The sequence below is a fragment of the Ranitomeya variabilis genome, chromosome 2, assembly GCF_051348905.1.
Source record: "Ranitomeya variabilis isolate aRanVar5 chromosome 2, aRanVar5.hap1, whole genome shotgun sequence".
Classification (NCBI taxonomy): domain Eukaryota; kingdom Metazoa; phylum Chordata; class Amphibia; order Anura; family Dendrobatidae; genus Ranitomeya; species Ranitomeya variabilis.
The window spans coordinates 963486655-963508720 of record NC_135233.1 but is presented as its reverse complement, the minus strand read 5'-3'; the positions used below and the strand labels follow the sequence as shown (position 1 = coordinate 963508720).

The 22066-nt window shown below is 43.3% G+C and overlaps 1 protein-coding gene across 1 annotated transcript in view; it reads left to right on the top strand.

Moving 5' to 3' along the window:
* LOC143804012 (phospholipid scramblase family member 5-like) overlaps positions 1-22066 on the top strand; it is a 163993-nt gene that overhangs the window by 3478 nt on the left and 138449 nt on the right. Inside the window, exon 2 of the mRNA XM_077281759.1 lies at positions 11678-11841. Coding sequence (XP_077137874.1) covers positions 11678-11841 — 164 coding nt within the window. The remainder of the gene's footprint in view (positions 1-11677; positions 11842-22066) is intronic.

The following is a 22066-nucleotide window of genomic DNA, read 5'->3' as shown; positions in this document are numbered from 1 at the left end:
CCCACTTAATTTTCTTAACCAGCAGAGGGAAAGCCGCCATCTGGAGGTAAATGTTTATATCCTGGAAAGGGGATAATACCGATAATACCCATCTAGCTTTCTAGGCTATTAATATAATCTCACATCTCATATACTTAGCCTTTACTGGCTATTAAAATGGGGGACCCCCACCAAAAAAAAGACGTAGGGTCCCCTGTAATAAATAACCAGCAAAGGCTAGGCAGAAAGCTGTAGGCTGATATTAAAAGTCTAGGAAGGGGCATGGATACTGGCCTCCCAGGCTTCAGAACCCAATAACGAGCATTCAATTGACAATTCACACAATTTGGTGAATTCAAATCTTGACAGATCTGCTTATCTCTACTTGTGACTGATTTGTTGCAGTTGCATCATTGCATTTAAAGAGGAAGAGATCCACAAGACAAGCAGAATGATCGTTAATCATGAGTAACTTGAAAATTCCTCCCAAGCAATGCATTGCTGGACTTCTCTGACTTGCAAATAGAAGAATAACAATAGTTTCCATTACAAAATAGCTATTTACACCCTATTTTTAACACTTACTATTCCCTATATATAAGACAGGTTCACTAAAGGTTTTGTAGGAGCCTATGGTCTGTTGTTACAAGACAAGAATAAGTGATGTCAATAATCAGGGAATGATAAGACACCATTGAAAAATCCACACAGTTGATGTACTTTAGAAGCAGGCAATGTGCAAGTAGACTTCATTGCAGATTGTTAACATGCTATGAGACAACTCAATTCCCATAATTTAATTACCTCTCATCAAGAACACAAAAGAGCAGAGCACTGAGATACTGAAGCTGCATGAGGAGTGGAGATCGTTGTTGAATTATTTACCGCATACTTATACATTTTTAAATAGCAGCTCAGAGAGGTTTTGGAAACTTTTTCAGGGTGGTCTGGCACTAAACAATGGAAAGGAACAGTGTCGGGAAGAAGTGATGTGTAGCAGGGAGACTCTTGTGATGTCAGACTCTGAAGTGTTTGCTTTTCCATTATGTCTAATTAACACATAAGAGACAATGTGCACTAAAAGGCATTTGCTGAATTCACTCATTTTCAGAATTGCTAAGCTGGAAAAAAAGATTTCACAAAAGGCATTTCACTCACTGGCATTAAGAATGTCAGTACAACAATTATCTATACTGATTAATAGAAGGCAGCCGTTGTTAGTGGAGTAATGGAAGCAAATGATAACAGAATTGACACTTCACTTCTAAAATAAGGGGGAAAAAAACAGCAGAACCTTTCCGGAAATAATAGAGCTGTCAACTCTAGTTTGTAAAAGCACAAAGTGGCCCCAGGAAATCAGACATTAAAATGACCACTGCATCACCATGTCTTAGATATACAATTTACACACATGTATTTACTGACAGCATTGATTGTGCAATATGGACAGAGGCTAAAAGTGTCCAACTTTAATATAATGATGAGTTTAATGAGGAAGTATATTGTTCCCATTCCCACTTATGGGACTGACGATTTTCCATAAATGCATTAGATACATCCTCTGGGCCTATATCTAAGGCTGGTGATACACATTAGATGGCTGTCCGCTGAACAATGCTTTGGCTGATCACTCAGCTGAAAGTCATCTCATCCAACACTTGCATATACAGGAGCACTCGCTTGTCAAGAGGAAGATGAGAGACACCAGACCCAACAATGCAGACGAGCTGAAAGTTGCGATCAAAGCAACCTGGGCTTCCATAACACCTCAGCAGTCTCACAGACCGATCACCTCCATGCTACGCTGCATTGGTGCAGAAATTGATGCAAAAGGAGCCCCGACCAAGAGTGCATTTGCTGAACACACATTTCAGTAGGCCAACATTTCGGATTTTAAAATCCCTTTTTCAAGCTGGTGTTTTAAAGTATTCTAATTTACTGAGATACTTTGACTTTTGGGTTTTCATTGGCTGTAAGCCACAATCATCAACATTAACAGAAATAAACACGTGAAATAGATCACTCTGTTTGCAATGACTCTATATAATATATGAGTTTCATTTTTTCTATTGAAGAACTGAAATAAACTAAGTTTTTGATGATATTCTAATTTTGTGAGATGCACATGGGCGGACATACCGCCGGCTCAGCCGGTGCGGCTGCACAGGGGTCCCGAAGGAGAAGGGGCCCAATCAGCTGTTAAAGTGTTTTGTTCTTTCATAGAGCCAGCGGCAGCATCTCCACTAAGTGGAGAGGAAGGCGGCCGGTGCCTGAGTCATTTGCCGTTAGAAAGGGCCCTGCACACTGCAGGAGACGCTGTATGGGGCCCCCTTCCTCTCCTCTTGATGCTGCTGCTGGCTCTATGAGGCAGGAGAATCACAGCATCGCTTCCCAGTTCCACATGCAGGGGCGTGGCTAGGCAGTGTATACTTTTCAAAATAGTTTGTTTCGATTGCAAACTTCAGCCTCTCAGTGAGTGGCTGAGTGCACCCCCGCTGCCCTGGTCTGCGCAGCTCCTCCTCTGGGTCCTCTGCTTGCCACAGGTCTCCTGCAGCCTCTTCTTCCAGAGCACAAGGTGAGGGATGGCCGGGAGTTCTCACTGCTGCTGGTTAGTATCCCCCGAGCAGCAGTGTCAGGAGGCACCGTGTCCATGATGACAGCAGTGACTTAGTGACTGTGTGCTGCTCTGTGCTTCCTGGTCGGTGCAGTGAATGGCTGAGAAACCTGATCCTGCACCGATCAGATAGCAGGGAGCTGCATCACAGGCACTAATTCACTGCTTGTAATCACTGACCCCAGACACCTCCTGCCATTACTGCAGCAATAGCTCCAGGCTCAGAGTGGCTCCTGTCCCCATCCTTCCTCCGATTCAGCGTTTGTATTGCTTCACATAATATATACCATATATAGAATTCGATCTGCACATACCCTTAGCCTCCTCCAACAGAAAAAAAAGCTTTATCATGCTCCATCAGTTATAATTTCAGTGTATAACTAACAAAACAGGGCAGTATGTAATAAAGACCAGGGCACTATAAATAACAATGCTGTACATAACGAGAGGGCATAGTGTAATAAGTGACGGCGTTACACATAACAAGAGAGGGGACTGTGTAATAACGGGCGGCAATATACATAATGAGAGGAGACTATGCAATATGCCGTATTTTTCAGATTATAAGACGCACTTTTTCCCCTCAAATTTTGGGGGAAAATGGGTGTGTGTCTTACAATGTGTATATACCTTACCGGTACCTTTGCCGCTGGCTGGGATGAGGGGGTGTCCGGCGGTGCTACAGGGGTGTCCAGTGCTGCGAGGGTGCCTAGCGATGATGCCCGTTGCTGCGGCAGGTGTCTCTGATGCTGCAGGGGGCTCTGCCGACATTTTGTGAAAGGCCAGAGCCCCCCGCAGTTCCATGGTTTCCTCTGCGGTGGACTCCAGGAAAATGGCACTGGGGGCGGCGCATGCACAGATGGAGATCACCCGCAGCAGCACCGCCGGACACCCCCGCAGCGCCAGACACCTGCAGCACCGGAGACACCGGCAGCAGCACCACCGGACACCGGCAGCAGCACCACCGGACACCTGCAGCAGCACCGGACACCTGCTGTGGCGCACCCACATCGGAACACCCCCTCATCCCAGCCTGCGGCCTGCAGCATCACCCCACTCCTGCCTCCTTCAGCAGCGACCCTGGGACCCCATTTCATCGCAGCTACTACCCCCAGTAAGCAATAAGACGTATGGATTATAAGAAGCACCACCATTTTATTAAGAAAAAATTTTTTTTCCTATTTTTCTCCTCAAAATTTGGGGTGCGTCTTATAATCCGGAGCATTCTATAATCCAAAAAATATGGTATATATACACTCACTGGCCACTTTATTAGGTACACCTGTCCAACTTCTTGTTAACACTTAATTTCTAATCAGCCAATCACATGGCGGCAACTCAGTGCATTTAGGCATGTAGACATGGTCAAGACAATCTCCTGCAGTTCAAACCGAGCATCAGTATGGGGAAGAAAGGTGATTTGAGTGCCTTTGAATGTGGCATGGTTGTTGGTGCCAGAAGGGCTGGTCTGAGTATTTCAGAAACTGCTGATCTACTGGGATTTTCACGCACAACCATCTCTAGGGTTTACAGAGAATGGCCCGAAAAAGAAAAAAAATCCAGTGAGCAGCAGTTATGTGGGTGGAAATGCCTTGTTGATGCCAGAGGTCAGAGGAGAATGGGCAGACTGGTTCGAGCTAATAGAAAGGCAACAGTGACTCAAATCGCCACCCGTTACAACCAAGGTAGGCCTAAGAGCATCTCTGAACGCACAGTGTGTCGAACTTTGAGGCAGATGGGCTACAGCAGCAGAAGACCACACCGGGTACCACTCCTTTCAGCTAAGAACAGGAAACTGAGGCTACAATTTGCACAAGCTCATCGAAATTGGACAGTAGAAGATTGGAAAAACGTTGCTTGGTCTGATGAGTCTCGATTTCTGCTGCGACATTCGGATGGTAGGGTCAGAATTTGGCGTAAACAACATGAAAGCATGGATCCATCCTGCCTTGTATGGAGCATCTTTGGGATGTGCAGCCGACAAATCTGCGGCAACTGTGTGATGCCATCATGTCAATATGGACCAAAATCTCTGAGGAATGCTTCCAGCACCTTGTTGAATCTATGCCACGAAGAATTGAGGCAGTTCTGAAGGCAAAAGGGGTCCAACCCGTTACTAGCATGGTGTACCTAATAAAGTGGCCGGTGAGTGTATATATCTGTACATTGGTAGCCATAAAAGGAGGGGGGCCCAAACACATTTCTTGCACAGGGGCCCCACATCGTCTGTGTCCGCCCCTGGAGATGCACCTGTATGATATAGCTGTCAATTGCTCAACAGATATATCTCCTGACTACTCCACATGTACCGAAGCGTTTATGTGTTTTCAATGAGCAGGGATTAAAAAGTTGATGTCAGACACCCCTGGCAGAGGCTTACCTGCCAGAGAATAAAGGACTGGGTGTCTCAATTTACACTGCCAGATCCCTCCCTATTTTAGAAACCTTCTTATACATATCAAGCAGATTTCCATGAATAGAGGCAGCTCAATTCACTGTAATGGCATAACATAAGCTGGTTCTGAAGCATATTCACCAATCTCAAACTGATAATTGCTGTCCCCTATCAGCCCAAAGTGTAAAAGCAGTAAAACACTTTTCAAGTAAAAGGAACATAAGATAATATTATCAGAATTTGCTGTGCATTTGAATGTCATCTACAATCCATAAACAGCCATAGCAGACTGGGCAGAAGCTGCAGTATCACCCAATGGTCGTACTGAATGAATATCCAGAGAAATGTCTAGTTCCATATTCAACGAGTTGCTGCTCCATAGCACCCTGGCACTTTACCGGAAAATCGCATTCCAGTCCCAATGTGTTAGCAGGTGTGGGGTGCATCACACTCACTTGTAGGTCCCAGGCCTCTACTTTCTCCAGGCCTTCATCTTCAGTAATCACCGCACATATATCAGGGGACAGTTTGTCCCAACAATCAAAATTCTACTGGACAGTTCAAGTTCACCAGATTGTAACGCGAGAGGATAAGACACTCTTCGTAGAACCTGTGCTGAGCCCTGAGCTCCAGACATTGCAGGAATGTCAGCAAGGGATTCCAGTAAGGCTTCCCACTTCTCCAAATGATAGATGCTTGCCCACTGCAACTTTGAACTTGAGTTTGTTTACTGCACTTTCCTATCTGCTTTGCTATCAGGAAGCAGTTCCCTTTTTACTGGGGCTTGCCCATCTCACTATGGGCTAGTCCCAAACCTTAACTATATCTGTCCCTATGTCTGTAGCTAACAGATATATTTTTACAAATACAATGCATTGCATTTATTAAACATAGTGTATTTATGCTATTGACCAAGTCTTTTTTATCCTTTGGTCACTGCCTTATGTCCTAAAACCTAACCTATGAATTATATCACTTACCTTGTACTTTACACTTCCCATATTCCTACTTCACCCTATGCCTATTATACTAACAATACTTGTTCTCCATGATACATTAATCAGATTACCCCTATAATGCTTATCACAATCTATGCATTACACAATACAGAATATATATAAAAATGAATGGCACAATACACATTATAATATACAGTACAGCGCGATTGGTGTCTCAAGGGGTGGGAACACAGTAGTACAGTCCACCACTCTTACATTAGCATCTTCAAAAGCATCTAACCCCTTCCCGCTGCGGCCTTGTTTCGTTTTTGCGTTTTCGTTTTTCGCTCCCCTCCTTCTCAGAGCCATAACTTTTTTATTTTTCCGTCAATATGGTCATGTGAGGGCTTATTTTTTGTGGAACGAGTTGTACTTTTGAATGACATCATTGGTTTTACCATATCTTGTACTAGAAAGCGGGAAAAAAAATTCCGTGTGGTGAAATTGCAAAAAAAGTGCAATCCCATACTTGTTTTTTGTTTTGCTTTTTTTCTAGCTTCACTAAATGCTAAAACAGACCTGATATTATGATTCTCCAGGTCAGTACGAGTTCATAGACACCAAACATGTCTAGGTTATTTTTTATCTAAGTGGTGAAAAAAAATTTAAAACTTTGCTAAAAAAAAAAAAAAGCGCCATTTTCCGATACCCGTAGAGTCTCCATTTTTCGCGATCTGGGGTCGGGTGAGGGCTTATTTTTTGCGTGCCGAGCTGACATTTTTAATGATACTACTTTTATACAGATACATTCTTTTGATCGCCCGTTATTGCATTTTAATGCAATGTCGCGCTGACCAAAAAAACATAATTCTGGTGTTTCTAATTTTTTTCTCGCTACACTGTTTAGCGATCATGTTAATGCTTTTTTTTATTGATAGATCGGGCAATTCTGAACTTGGCGATACCAAATATGTGTAGGTTTCACTTTTTTATTGTTTTATTTAGGATGGGGCGAAAGGGGGGTGATTTAAACTTTTATATATTTTTTTTTTTCATATTTTTAAAAACATTTTCTTTTAACTTGTGCCATGCTTCAATAGCCTCCATGGGAGGCTAGAAGCTGGCACCACTGGATTGGCTCTGCTACATAGCAGCGATCATCAGATTGCTGCTACTGTATGTAGCTGAAATGCAGGCTTGCTATGAGCACCGACCACAGTGTGGCGCTCACAGCAGTCCGGCATCAGTAACCATAGAGGTCTCAAGGGGGTCGGCGATGCGCTCATTTCCGGCCGTGTGGCCCCAAGCGGTAGTTGAATGCCGCTGTCAGCGTTTGACAGCGGCATTTAACAGGTTAATAGCGAAGGGTGAATTGCAATTTCACCCTCCACTATTGCGCGCACATGTCAGCTGTACAAAACAGCAGATGGATCGCCCCCAGTGTAGGGCAATGGGGTACTCGGTACTGGGTCCTGCGGTTCGGGGGATGTCACAGTGGCTGACCCGGTCCGTGGCCCTTAGGGGTGTCCAGTAAAAGAGTTTATATATGGGCAAGGTGCAATAAAGAACGAGGAGACAGGTTTGCAGCCTTTTGCCTTGTTTACTGAAGACTTCAGATGGTATCCTCAGCCCGGAGCGCCAGATGACAGGGCAGACAGAGTCCGGTCGGTCTGAAGGCAATTCCAGAGTCCCCTTGTCCAGGTGGAAATCAGTAGCCTTCCTACTAGCGCCTGTGTGTTATAGTACCTCCCTGCTGAGCTTCTCGGTAAGGTCCTCACAACTCTTGTTGATGTTCTAGATGTTGTTATTTCTTCCTCTCTGTCCCCCAGATGGTATGGATAGGACAACCCGCATGACTGGGATAGCCTGGGGCTTGTTTGTAGGGACCCTAGAGACGCCCCGACCCCCACAATTTGCCACCGTGTCTTCTTAGGTATTAAGGTCGGGCAGCCAACTTGGAATTGACTGTCCTGCCGGTCTCTGGAGCAAGGTTTAGAGACAGTTGCTCCCTCGGTGTTCCTGGCTACTGGCTTCTGTGCCTCAGAAAGGAGCAGCTTGTTCCTGGCTGATATCCCTCTGATATTCCTCTCCTGTGCTCTGCTTTCCCTCACACTCTCTGCAGTATGTTCACCTTTTTGTGTCTTTCTCCAGGAGTTGCAGCACTTCAGGTCAGCAGAGCTCCACTTCTTCTGTCTGCCTGACAGGAACTGAACTCCTTTCCCTCCAGATCAGGATGTAAATAGGGGAGCTCACCCTAAACAGGCTTAGAGCTCCCCCTTCTGGTCTGGAGTGTGAACATGTTGCATGCGTGTAATACCTGAATGTGGTTGTCTTTCATTGCCTTCAGACATGACATCACTTCTCCCCTGAAAGGATAATGACATCACTGCCACGACCAGGACCTTGGGGTGCCGCACTGACATGTCGCGACTTTGATGTTGGCTCACAGCCGAAGCCCACATCAAAGGGGGAGACACGTCATGCACAGTACTGGTACGGCGCATGTCGTGAAGGGGTTGATATTTATTATTTATTTATTTTACTCAGTTATGTGGCACCATTAACTTCTGCAGTACTTTGCAGCACTATCCTCACTGTTCCCATATTGGTATGTGCCCTGGCCTCCCATCACATGAAAATAGTGTCCATTACACTCTGCATACCTGTGGCTTCAATTTCTTCGCCATCAGGGTCCTCTCTGTTTTGCTGTAGGCTCCCTATAGACAGTTCCACATAAACAGAGACACAGTCTATCTCATCTTTCAAATGAACAACTTTACTGTTTTCTTTACGCAGCACATCCATATTCTTCACAGCATTTACAACAGGTTTCACATTGCACATTTCTTTCTCTTTCACTGCACTTCTCTCTCTCTCTGTCACACAGCACGTACCCGGGTCGCGCCGCATCATACGGTTCCTCAGCGTCCTCCCTGTTCAGGTCTGCTACAGTTAAACGTTTCTTAGTCTGTTTCGCCCTAGACATCTATATATATAATCGACTAAGGGGCACTTAATCTTGTTTGTCTGTCTGTCACGGAAATCCCTGGCCGCGACCAATCAACAACGAGCACAGCCGCAAAATGGCCGCTCCCTACTCCCCTGCAGTCAATGCCCCCCCATACTCCCCCCCAGTCAGTGCCCGCTGACCACATAGCGTTTTAGCAGTCTGTTAAACCGAGACCACTAAGTCATCTGGGTAATTTCGCAATGCATCACTGGGAACGGAAGCTGGCGGCAGCCTCGCACACATCGGGACAACTTCGGTGGATGCGGAGGGTGAGTATATAACTATTTTTTATTTTAATTCTTTTTTTTTAACAGAGATATGGTGCCCACACTGCTGTATACTACGTGGGCTATGTTATATACTGCGTGACTGATATATACTACGTGGGCAGTGTTATATACTGCATGGGCTGTGTTATTTACTGCGTGGGCTGTGTTATATACTACGTGGCTGTTATATACTACGTGGCTGCTATATACTATGTGGCTGCTATATACCATGTGGCTGTGCTATATACTCTGTGGCTGCTATATACTATGCGGCTGCTACATACTATGTGTCTGCTATATACTACGTGGCTGTGCTATATACTACGCAGCTCTGCTATATACTACGTGACTGTCTGTGTTATATAGTACATGGGCTGTGTTATATACTACATGGCTGTGCTATATACTACGTTGCTGTGCTATATACAATGTGGCTGTGCTATATACTACCTGGCTGCTATATACTATGTGGCTGTGCTATATAATATGTGGCTGCTATATACTATTATACTATGCGGCTGCTACATACTATGTGTCTGCTATATACTACGTTGCTGTGCTATATACTACGCAGCTCTGCTATATACTACGTGGCTGTCTGTGTTATATAGTACCTGGGCTGTGTTATATACTGCATGGCTGTGCTATATACTACGTGGCTGTGCTATATACTACGTGGCTGCTATATACTATGTGACTGTTATATACTATGTGGTTGCTATATACTACGTGGCTGTGCTATATACTATGTGGCTGTGCTATATACTACGGGCTGTGCTATTTACTACGTGGCTGTGCTATATACTACGTGGCTGTGCTATATACTACATACTACATGGCTCTGCTATATACTGCGTGGCTGTGTTATATACTACGTGGCTGTACTATATCCTGCACCCTGAACCCCCGACATTCAGCACCCCGAACCCCCGACATCATGCGACCAATCAGCGACAGACGCAGTTCAGCCGCGAATTGCTGCGGGATTTAAACCACGCTTCGCTGATTGGCCATGCCCGGCTAGCCGCGACCAATCAGCGATATCGGCACAGGATTTAAACACTGCTTCAGTGATTGGTCGCGCACGGCCGGCTGTGACCAATCAGCGATATTGGGGCGGTATTTAAACACTGCTTCGGTCATTGTTCGTGCCCAGCCGGCCGCGACCAATCAGCGATATTGGTGTGGGATTTAAACACTGCTTCAGTGATTGGTAGCTCACGGCTGGCCGCGACCAATCAGCGATATTGGCGCGGTATTTAAACACCACTTTGGTCATTGGTCATGCCTGGCCAGCCGCGACCAATCAGCGACCGGCGCAGTCCGGCCGCGATTTGGCGCCAGATTTGAACCACGATTCGCTGATCGGCCAGCCGGGAGCGACCAATCAGCGATATTGGCGTGGAATTTAAACCCCACTCACAGCGCGACGTACAAACATGCATACATATTCTAGAATACCCGATGCGTTAGAATCGTGCCACCATCTAGTGAGAGTATAAGCCTCCAAAGTCAGTTGCCACATGGTGAGCGATCTGCTCATCTGTACTGTCTCTTTCGGTGACACAGTGTTCTCCTGGTCCAACTCACTGCATCTGAGGGTTCCCTCAGCCGTTTCACCCAGATCTGAGGGCATCAGCCCATGCAATAAGTTGCCACATTATGGAGCCACCTGCATCCCTGTACTGTCACTGCTTCTGTCTTAAGCTTCTTTTCCTGCTGCTGTTCTGGCCTACAACTGTTCAGGCCTTGCGCTGAGGATGGCTGGGCTTCTCCCTTAATCAAAGTTGCATGGTCACTGCTATCATTCTTGGCACTTAAGCCCATGCAGGCAGTTTGGGCACCCTGGTGTGACTGAGTCCTATCAGGAAATCCTCCCTCTCTTAGCTGCAGCTGACCCCTCCTATGTTATCAATTTACTGTACTAAGCTTCTAGTAATATCCTTTTATTATCTAATCCTACTAGTGTCCTAATTAAGGTACTGCTCTTTCCCTAAGTAACCATCTACATTAAACAGCATATACATCAAGACAAAATATAAATATTTGTACATAGCTAGATACGGCATTTAAATACAACAATATATAAATAGTTAACCGGGACGTGATTGGGCACAAGACCATTTTTATGGCCCCCTTACATAGTGACAACATATACACTGACTAGATAACATCCCTACACCTATAACTAATACTATCAAAGAGTAAAAACAAAAATAATATTATAATATGTTCTTTTGATTCAGCCAAACCATGACAAATAATACCACCATGATATATGGTCTGTTATAATACAGAGAAGAGAAGTGTGCACACAATACTTCCTGTCCACCTGTGCTGATCAGTGCTAATTCATTTCCATGTATATCTTAATAAGTAGCTGAATGGTGCTTTACTTGTATAAAGAATGCATAGTCATACAAGGAAAAAATCAAGAACATCAATTATGTTTTCCCGCCTTTCTTTTTCTAGACAATAAATCCAAAGCAGATAAAGACGTTGAGAATATTCTACCTGGTTCACCTCATCTAGAGGATAGTGAGAAGAAGGATTCTTCTCCACCATGGAAATCTTCAGATACAAAGCCTCCAGAACCACAGTTCTTGGTCCCACCTGGTCTGGAACATTTGAGCAAGGTGACATGTTTATTTGCATGTTATAGGTTTGGTGAAACGTTGCTAAGATAAGGTTAGGATAAGAACTGGCTAAAGGCCCTGTCTCACATAGCGAGATCGCTAGCGAGATCGCTGCTGAGTCACAAGTTTTGTGACGCAACAGCGACCTCAGTAGCGATCTCGCTATGTTTGACACGTACCAGCGACCCAGCCCCTGCTGTGAGATCGCTGGTCGTGTCGGAATGGCCTGGACCTTTTTTTGGTCGTTGAGGTCCCGCTGACATCGCTGAATCGGTGTGTGTGACACGGATTCAGCGATGTCTTCACTGGTAACCAGGGTAAACATCGGGTTACTGAGCGCAGGGCCGCGTTTAGTAACCCGATGTTTACCCTGGTTACCATCGTAAATGTAAAAAAAAAAAAACACTACATACTCACATTCCGGTGCCCGTCAGGTCCCCCGCCGTCCGCTTCCCGCACTGACTGACTGCCGGCCGTAAAATGAAAGTACAGCACAGCGGTGACGTCACCGCTCTGCTGTTAGGGCCGGCGCTCAGTCAGTGCAGGAAGCGGACGCCGGGGGACGCGAAGGTGAGTATGTAGTGTTTGTTATTTTACATTTTACACTGGTAACCAGGGTAAACATCGGGTTACTAAGCGCGGCCCTGCGCTTAGCAACCCGATGTTTACCCTGGTTACCCGGGGACCTCGGCATCGTTGGTCGCTGGAGAGCGGTCTGTGTGACAGCTCCCCAGCGACCACACAGCGACTAAACAGCGATGCTGCAGCGATCGGCATCGTTGTGACGGGGCCTTAAGAAATAGAGGATTTCTGAGTTGAGAGGGGCCAGGGTAGTGACAATTGAGACACTTCCTGGCTTTAGTCAGTTAGAGTGTGGGACAAGGTGAAGTGAGGCTACTGAGGTAACAAGTTCAAGAGAAGTCCAGTGGTCCAGAGCCTTGGGTCCGAAAGTTATACAGACATGAAGGGAAAAGTGCAGCGAGGAAGGAATAGCAACTAGGTACAGCAGGAAATCCCAAAATGTTCGAGGCCTATGGTCTGGAAAAGGTTGGCAAGCACCATCCTTGATTTCACCCTCAGAGGTGAAAATGGGCAGGGAACTCCGAGCACGAACTAGTGTGGCTAGTTGGGACGTTGTGGTACCGGAGGGTACGGTACGGGAATAAAGGAACAGCAGAGAGGAAAGTATCTAGGATTGATGGAAGATTACTGTGCAACGCCCGTGACTGAAGTGGACTTATTAAGTAAAGTTGTTTTGTAAAAAATGAACTTGGACTCTGTCAATCTGTGTGCTGATGTCTGAAGTCGGGGCACACATCACACAGCATTTGGGACTTTGTAATTTCTTTGCAGGGAGCCAGGGTGTGCTGAAGCAGCAACCCCTTGCCATGACTACCACCCTAGTTACCTCACAGGGTAACCAAAGCATACATCACCTCAGCCTGCTATCCGGCTCTGGCAACTCATTCTTGACCTTCCAGACAAAATTAGAGGTCATCTCCTAAGGGAAGTGCCCACAGTGCAAGTCATTTCCTTCTCTTTGTCCAGGCATGAGCTTACACTATTCAGCAGGCCATTTTTCTCTCAGCAGGCCATCTTATCTGCAGGCCATCTCCTCTGGCATTGGGTGGGTAGCATCCCTTTCCCAGAAACTATGCCTCTGCTACACAAAGCACCTCTCCAGTAGAGATGAGCAAATTTGCTCGGGTTCCATCTCATTTGGCAAGTTGTAGCACTTACTGAATAAGCTGCAGAGGGAATCTCTGGCTTCCTGGATCGCACCGGCCGATCAGCTGATAGGTGCCACAGCTGCATGTGTCGCTCCTGTGTCACAGTCACGACACATGCATGGAGAGCCTGTTTGTTGGGACTTTTTGTATTGAAGAACTGAAATAAATTTAACTTTTTGATCATATTCTAATTTTGTGAGAAGCACCTGTAAGTAAGAAATATATTTACATTATAACTGAATTCAGATGTTTTTCCAGATACAGCACATCATTATTCATCAAGAAGTGGAACTCTTAGGGGGTAAGTAACATAACATTGTAACAATTACAATGTGACGAAGACAACACATCAGAGTCATATTAAGATGTTTAGTTTCAGACTAAAACTGTGAATAATAGTTTAAGAAGCATCGCCCCAATGACAGTGAGCTGTTAAGGCTAGTTTCACACTAGTGTTTGCATGAGCTGCGGAGGGCTGCGGACTTCCTCCGTGAAGCCCCGCCCTCGGCCGCATCTCCGCCTCTAGCTCCGCCTACTTCTGCATGCGGCCGGCTTGCGGCCTGTGTACCTATCTTTAACATTAGGTACGCAGGTCGTGCCGCAGTATGCGGATGCTTCCGCATGCGTCATTTTGACGATGCGGCGACCAGCGTAAACGCATCGTCAAAACGATGCATGCGGAAGCATCAGCATACTGCGGCACGACCTGCGTACCTAATGTTAAAGATAGGTACATAGGCCGCAAGCCGGCCGAATGCAGAAGTAGGCGGAGCTAGAGGCGGAGGTGCGGCCGAGGGCGGGGCTTCACGGAGGAAGTCCGCAGCCCTCCGCAGCTCATGCAAATGCTAGTGTAGACTTAAAGGTGAACAGGGAATGCTGGAAGTTGTAGTTTAACAAGAGCAGAAGTGTAGTAGATTACTGACATGCAGTTGAGCAATGCATAAGTGCTCATTTCTCTTGAACTAATGAGTCAAGAAATAAAGTATTATAAACCCATTAATTATACAAGAGTTATAAGGGGATTCCTGCATTGCCTTTTGAAAAAGCAGGTTTTTGCTATATAATCTGATAAACTACTAAGATTTGTAATGCTAGCGAATATACAGTATGTGTGCCCCCAAAAAATGCACTTTATACAATAGAAAAAATGAAAAAAGTGTGAAAACAGTGCCAGGCTGGAAGTAATCAATACAATATATTAAAACATCATTATCAAGAATGGTATGTGCAAGCAATCCCGGAAATACAAAAAATAAAATTGATGGGAGAGCCATTGTGGGAAAGTACAGGGCAGAGTTAGTGCATAGTATGTCATACATGAAGCAAAAAATGAATGAAAAAACATGTATATAAATTGATATTCACCAGTATTAAAATGTGTGTGTATGTACATATATATATATATATATATATATATATATATATATATACACTCACCGGCCACTTTATTAGGTACACCATGCTAGTAACGGGTTGGACCCCCTTTTGCCTTCAGAACTGCCTCAATTCTTCGTGGCATAGATTCAACAAGGTGCTGGAAGCATTCCTCAGAGATTTTGGTCCATATTGACATGATGGCATCACACAGTTGCCGCAGATTTGTCGGCTGCACATCCCAAAGATGCTCCATACAAGGCAGGATGGATCCATGCTTTCATGTTGTTTACGCCAAATTCTGACCCTACCATCCGAATGTCGCAGCAGAAATCGAGACTCATCAGACCAAGCAACGTTTTTCCAATCTTCTACTGTCCAATTTCGATGAGCTTGTACAAATTGTAGCCTCAGTTTCCTGTTCTTAGCTGAAAGGAGTGGTACCCGGTGTGGTCTTCTGCTGCTGTAGCCCATCTGCCTCAAAGTTCGACGCACTGTGCGTTCAGAGATGCTCTTAGGCCTACCTTGGTTGTAACGGGTGGCGATTTGAGTCACTGTTGTCTTTCTATCAGCTCGAACCAGTCTGCCCATTCTCCTCTGACCTCTGGCATCAACAAGGCATTTCCGCCCACAGAACTGCCGCTCACTGGATTTTTTTTCTTTTTCGGACCATTCTCTGTAAACCCTAGAGATGGTTGTGCGTGAAAATCCCAGTAGATCAGCAGTTTCTGAAATACTCAGACCAGCCCTTCTGGCACCAACAACCATGCCACGTTCAAAGGCACTCAAATCACCTTTCTTCCCCATACTGATGCTCGGTTTGAACTGCAGGAGATTGTCTTGACCACGTCTACATGCCTAAATGCACTGAGTTGCCGCCATGTGATTGGCTGATTAGAAATTAAGTGTTAACAAGAAGTTGGACAGGTGTACCTAATAAAGTGGCCGGTGAGTGTATATATATATATATATATATGTATACTAGCTGAAGAGCCCGGCATTGCTCAGGCATAGTAACTAACTGTTAGTTATAGCACCTCACTTCTCTCATTTTCCCATCACGCCTCTCATTTTCCCCCTCACATCTCTCATTTTCCCTTCAGTCCTCTTATTTCCCCCCACACCTCATTTTCCCCCTCAGGCATAGTAACTAACTGTTAGTTATAGCACCTCACTTCTCTCATTTTCCCATCACGCCTCTCATTTTCCCCCTCACATCTCTCATTTTCCCCCTCACATCTCTCATTTTCCCTTCAGTCCTCTTATTTCCCCCCACACCTCATTTTCCCCCTCAGGCATAGTAACTAACTGTTAGTTATAGCACCTCACTTCTCTCATTTTCCCATCACGCCTCTCATTTTCCCCCTCACATCTCTCATTTTCCCCCTCACGTCTCTCATTTTCCCTTCAGTCCTCTTATTTTCCCCCACACCTCATTTTCCCCCTCACACCTCTCATTTTCTCCCCTCACTTCTCTCATTTCCCCCCAACACCTGTCATTTTGACCTCACACCTGTCTTTTTCCAATCACTCCACTATTTTCCCCTCACTCCTCTCCTTTTGCACTCACACCTCTTCATTTTCACCTCACACCTCTTATTTTCCCCTCAGTATATACCTGTATGTCATCTGCTCCTGTATATAGTATATACCTGTATGTCATCTCCTTCTGTATATACTGTAGTATAAACCTGTATGTCATTTCCCCTAAATATAGTATATAACTGTAAGTCATCTCCTCCTGTATATAATATATACCTGTATGTCATCCCCCTGTATATAGTATATACCTGTATGTCACCTCCTGTATATAGTATAAACCTGTATGTCACCTCCTGTATATAGTATATACCTGTATGTCATCTATCCTGTATATAGTATATACCTGTGTGTCATCTCCCCTGTATATAGTATATACCTGTATGTCATCTCCCTGAATATAGTATATACCTGTATGTCACCTCCTGTATATAGTATATACCTGTATGTCACATCCTGTATATAGTATATACCTGTATGTCATCATTCCTGTATATAGTATATACCTGTGTGTCATCTCCCCTGTATATACTGTAGTATATACCTGTATGTCATCTCCCTGTATATAGTATATACCTGTATGTCACCTCCTGTATATAGTATATACCTCTATGTCATTTCCCCTGTATATAGTATATAACTGTATGTCATCTCCTCCTGTATAGAGTATATACCTGTATGTCATCTCCCCTGTATATAGTATATACCTGTATGTCATCCCCCTGTATATAGAATATACCTGTATGTCCCCTCCAGTATATAGTATATACCTGTATGTCATCTATCCTGTATATAGGATATACCTGCATGTCATCTCCTGTATATACCTGTACGTCATCTCCCCTGTATATAGTATATACCTGTATGTCATCTCCTGTATATAATATATAGCTGTATGTCATCTTATCCTGTATATAGTATATATGTGTATGTCATCTCCCCTGTATATAGTATATACCTGTATGTCATCTCCTGTATATAGTATATACCAGTATGTCATCTATCCTGTATATAGCATATACCTGTATGTCATCTCCCCTGTATATAGTATATACCTGTATGTCATCTCCTGTATATAGTATATACCTGTATGTCACCTCCTGTATATAGTATATAACTGTATGTCATCTATCCTGTATATAGCATGTACCTGTATGTCATCTCCTGTATATACCTGTACTTCATCTCCCCTGTATATAGTATATACCTGTATGTCATCTCCTGTATATAGTATATGCCTATATGTCATCTCCTCTATATAGTATATACCTGTATGTCATCTTCCCTGTATATAGTATATACCTGTATGTCATCTCCTGTACATAGTATATACCTGTATGTCATCTCCTGTATATAGTATATACCTGTATGTCATCTTCCCTGTATATAGTATATACCTGTATGTCATCTCCTGTATATAGTATATACCTGTATGTCATCTATCCTGTATATAGTATATACCTGTGTGTCATCTCCCCTGTATATAGTATATACCTGTATGTCATCTCCCTGAATATAGTATATACCTGTATGTCACCTCCTGTATATAGTATATACCTGTATGTCACATCCTGTATATAGTATATACCTGTATGTCATCATTCCTGTATATAGTATATACCTGTGTGTCATCTCCCCTGTATATACTGTAGTATATACCTGTATGTCATCTCCCTGTATATAGTATATACCTGTATGTCACCTCCTGTATATAGTATATACCTCTATGTCATTTCCCCTGTATATAGTATATAACTGTATGTCATCTCCTCCTGTATAGAGTATATACCTGTATGTCATCTCCCCTGTATATAGTATATACCTGTATGTCATCCCCCTGTATATAGAATATACCTGTATGTCCCCTCCAGTATATAGTATATACCTGTATGTCATCTATCCTGTATATAGGATATACCTGCATGTCATCTCCTGTATATACCTGTACGTCATCTCCCCTGTATATAGTATATACCTGTATGTCATCTCCTGTATATAATATATAGCTGTATGTCATCTTATCCTGTATATAGTATATATGTGTATGTCATCTCCCCTGTATATAGTATATACCTGTATGTCATCTCCTGTATATAGTATATACCAGTATGTCATCTATCCTGTATATAGCATATACCTGTATGTCATCTCCCCTGTATATAGTATATACCTGTATGTCATCTCCTATATATAGTATATACCTGTATGTCACCTCCTGTATATAGTATATAACTGTATGTCATCTATCCTGTATATAGCATGTACCTGTATGTCATCTCCTGTATATACCTGTACTTCATCTCCCCTGTATATAGTATATACCTGTATGTCATCTCCTGTATATAGTATATGCCTATATGTCATCTCCTCTATATAGTATATACCTGTATGTCATCTTCCCTGTATATAGTATATACCTGTATGTCATCTCCTGTACATAGTATATACCTGTATGTCATCTCCTGTATATAGTATATACCTGTATGTCATCTTCCCTGTATATAGTATATACCTGTATGTCATCTCCTGTATATAGTATATACCTGTATGTCATCTCCTCTATATAGTATATACGTGTAAATCCTCTCCCCTGTATATAGTATATACCTGCATGTCATCTCCCCTGTATATAGTATATGCCTGTATGTCATCTCCTCCTGTATATAGTATATACGTGTATGTCATCTCGCTGTATATAGTATATACCTGTATGTCATCTCCTCCTGTACATAGTATATACGTGTATATCATCTCCTCCTGTATATAGTATATACCTGTGTGTCATCTCCTCCTGTATATAGTATATACGTGTATGTCATCTCGCTGTATATAGTATATACCTGTATGTCATCTCCTCCTGTACATAGTATATACGTGTACATCATCTCCCCTGTATATAGTATATACCTGTATGCCATCTCCTCCTGGCTGTCAATTTGCCTCCAACACTTTTCCTTTCACTTTTTTCGCCATTATGTAGATAGGGGCAAAATTGTCTGGTGAATTGGAACGCGCGGGGTTAAAATTTTGCCTCACAACATAGCCTATGACGCTCTCGGGGTCCAGACGTGTGACTGTGCAAAATTTTGTGGATGTAGCTGCGACGATGCAGATGCCAATCCTGGACATACACACATACACACACACATTCAGCTTGATATAAATATATATATATATATATATATATATATATATATATATATATATATATATATATATATATATATATTCACAGGTCAATTTCCAAAATAAGTATGCAGACCAATACAGTATATAGACCAAAAATCTATAGTGTTTGGGAGTATGGACATACAGACATATGGGTCAGTATATCTCACAAATACTCAAAAGTAATGGAAAAATGCAATCATAAATCACCCACCAAACACACGAGGTGCGTTTCATCAGTGTATTTCTATGCAGCTGAACGCTCCGGTCCCGAGTGCCGGCGGCAGTGCCGGGTATTGATGCAAGAGACTCGTGCGAGTCTCTCGCATCACACTCATAAGTGTGTCCCCAGCCTAAAAGCAAATATAGGACATTGCAGTAAGTAAACGCTGCAAGATATTTGCTGATTTTATTTTTATCCCAGGTTCTGTCTGTTATAGTCCACAGTGTGAATGTGCACTTTTGCTTTGCACTTATTCCGACACGTGCTACCCCTCATTTCTTTGGTTTTGCTTTAGTAGCTCCCTGGCTTCAGAGGTGCACTGACATACAGGGAAAAAAGTCAAACCAACGTGCAGGGTTTTGCAGAGAGACGGAGATGACGACGGTTCTTACAAATCATGCTATTATGCCCACAGGGGCCTCGTAACATGATGAGTGGGAGTGGGACAATTACACTGGGGAATCTAATGTCCATTGAATAGTTTGAAAGCTACTGCATTTGAATATTGAAAACAAAATTTAAAAATAGTTATTTAGTACACATGTTAATGAATTATACAGTAGAAAGGGCTTCAATGACACTGTGTTTATAAATGAATACACACCTGCTGGTGGTTTGGAGGCCATGGGTGACCTGCCAGGTTCCCTCTAATAAAACTGTCAGCTTGCCACGTGAAAACAAGCTCTCACACAGCTCTTTTATCCAAAAGGTAAAAATGTTACAGGTAGAGATGAGCAAATCACTTTGTGCATCCTTGGTCCATGTCAGTGCTCTCTGGCCATAGACAGGAGCTCGGTGAATATCCTGAGTTTCACGGTCTTGTTGTGCAGCAGGCACAGTAGGCACGGCGTTACTTCATCTGTGCGGCATACGATGCATAGGTAACACCTAGCCATCCTGGCAAACCATAAAATGAGCCTGGAATCCCAGAGGATAAGGAATTTCGCACAGCTCCTGTCAATGGACGGAGAGCACTGACTTAGACCATGGACCAGGTTGCATGAAGCAATCTGCTTGGAAAATGGCAAAACATACAAAATATTTTTTTTTAACAAATTTCCCATGAAAAAATAAAAAATGTGAGTTTGATATCGCTGTAACCGTACTGAGCTGGATAATTATATTGGCAGATCATTTTTACTGCACAATGAACACCATAAAAACAAGAGCCATAACACGTTTGCAGATTTTTTTTTTTGCTATTTCACTGCACGTGGAATTTATATTTTTTTTTCTGGTATTTTCATAGTAAATCAAATGGTGTCATTCAAAAGTATAAATCGTCCAACAAAAAACAAGACCGTATATGGCTATGTTGGCAGAAAAGTAAAAAAGTTAGGGCTCTTGGAGAAAGGGAAGGAAAAAACGAAAGCACAAGTATGAAAAATGATCCGGTTCTTAAGGGGTTAAACATGTCCCTAGTATAATATATATATATACAGTATGAGGGTCCCAAACCAATGCTGTACTTTAAAGTATCAAATTCATTCAGGTTTCGAAAGTAAGAGTCCACATGTGGCAGATAAGCTTAGAATTTCCTGGATACCTTCATGGTGTGGAACACATAATGGCTGTACGTGTGCACAATGCCCCATCCATCACATCCTCCTTCATGTACAGTTCTCTATAGTATTTACAATGGATTCAAGCTTGGCACCCCAGAGAACATTAAATTGACTTTAAATGAGAGCATTTTTGGATCACTGTGCATAGCTACATATTACAAAGAGCCGACACCATTTACTCAGGCATTTTTATGATATTTCACTCTTGCAATGATGCGAGTTGTATTTACAGAAAACTACCACCAATTAGCTGGCAGATTTTTGGAAAGAATATGAAAGAGATAATGTACATGACGAGAGTGAGATGTAACAAAAGGGCATTTTGTCTTAGATTCAATTAAGACTTGTGTCTTAGTAGGAGACAAGTATTAAGCAACATAGCGAAAGGACCCCACAGGAGACGTAGCCCAGCTTGGATCTGACTCCATGCAGATAATCATGCCTACGGCTAGATAAACTTCGTTGCCTTCAGATTTTTCTTTGTGAGGGCTGAGATATGTAATAATTTTCTTGCAAAAATAGCACAAAAAGAAAAAATCACGTATTTGGGAGGTTGCTAAAAAAATCATGCTTGATCGATCACTGTGGGATATATACCTTGTATTTAATATAAAACTCACTGACGG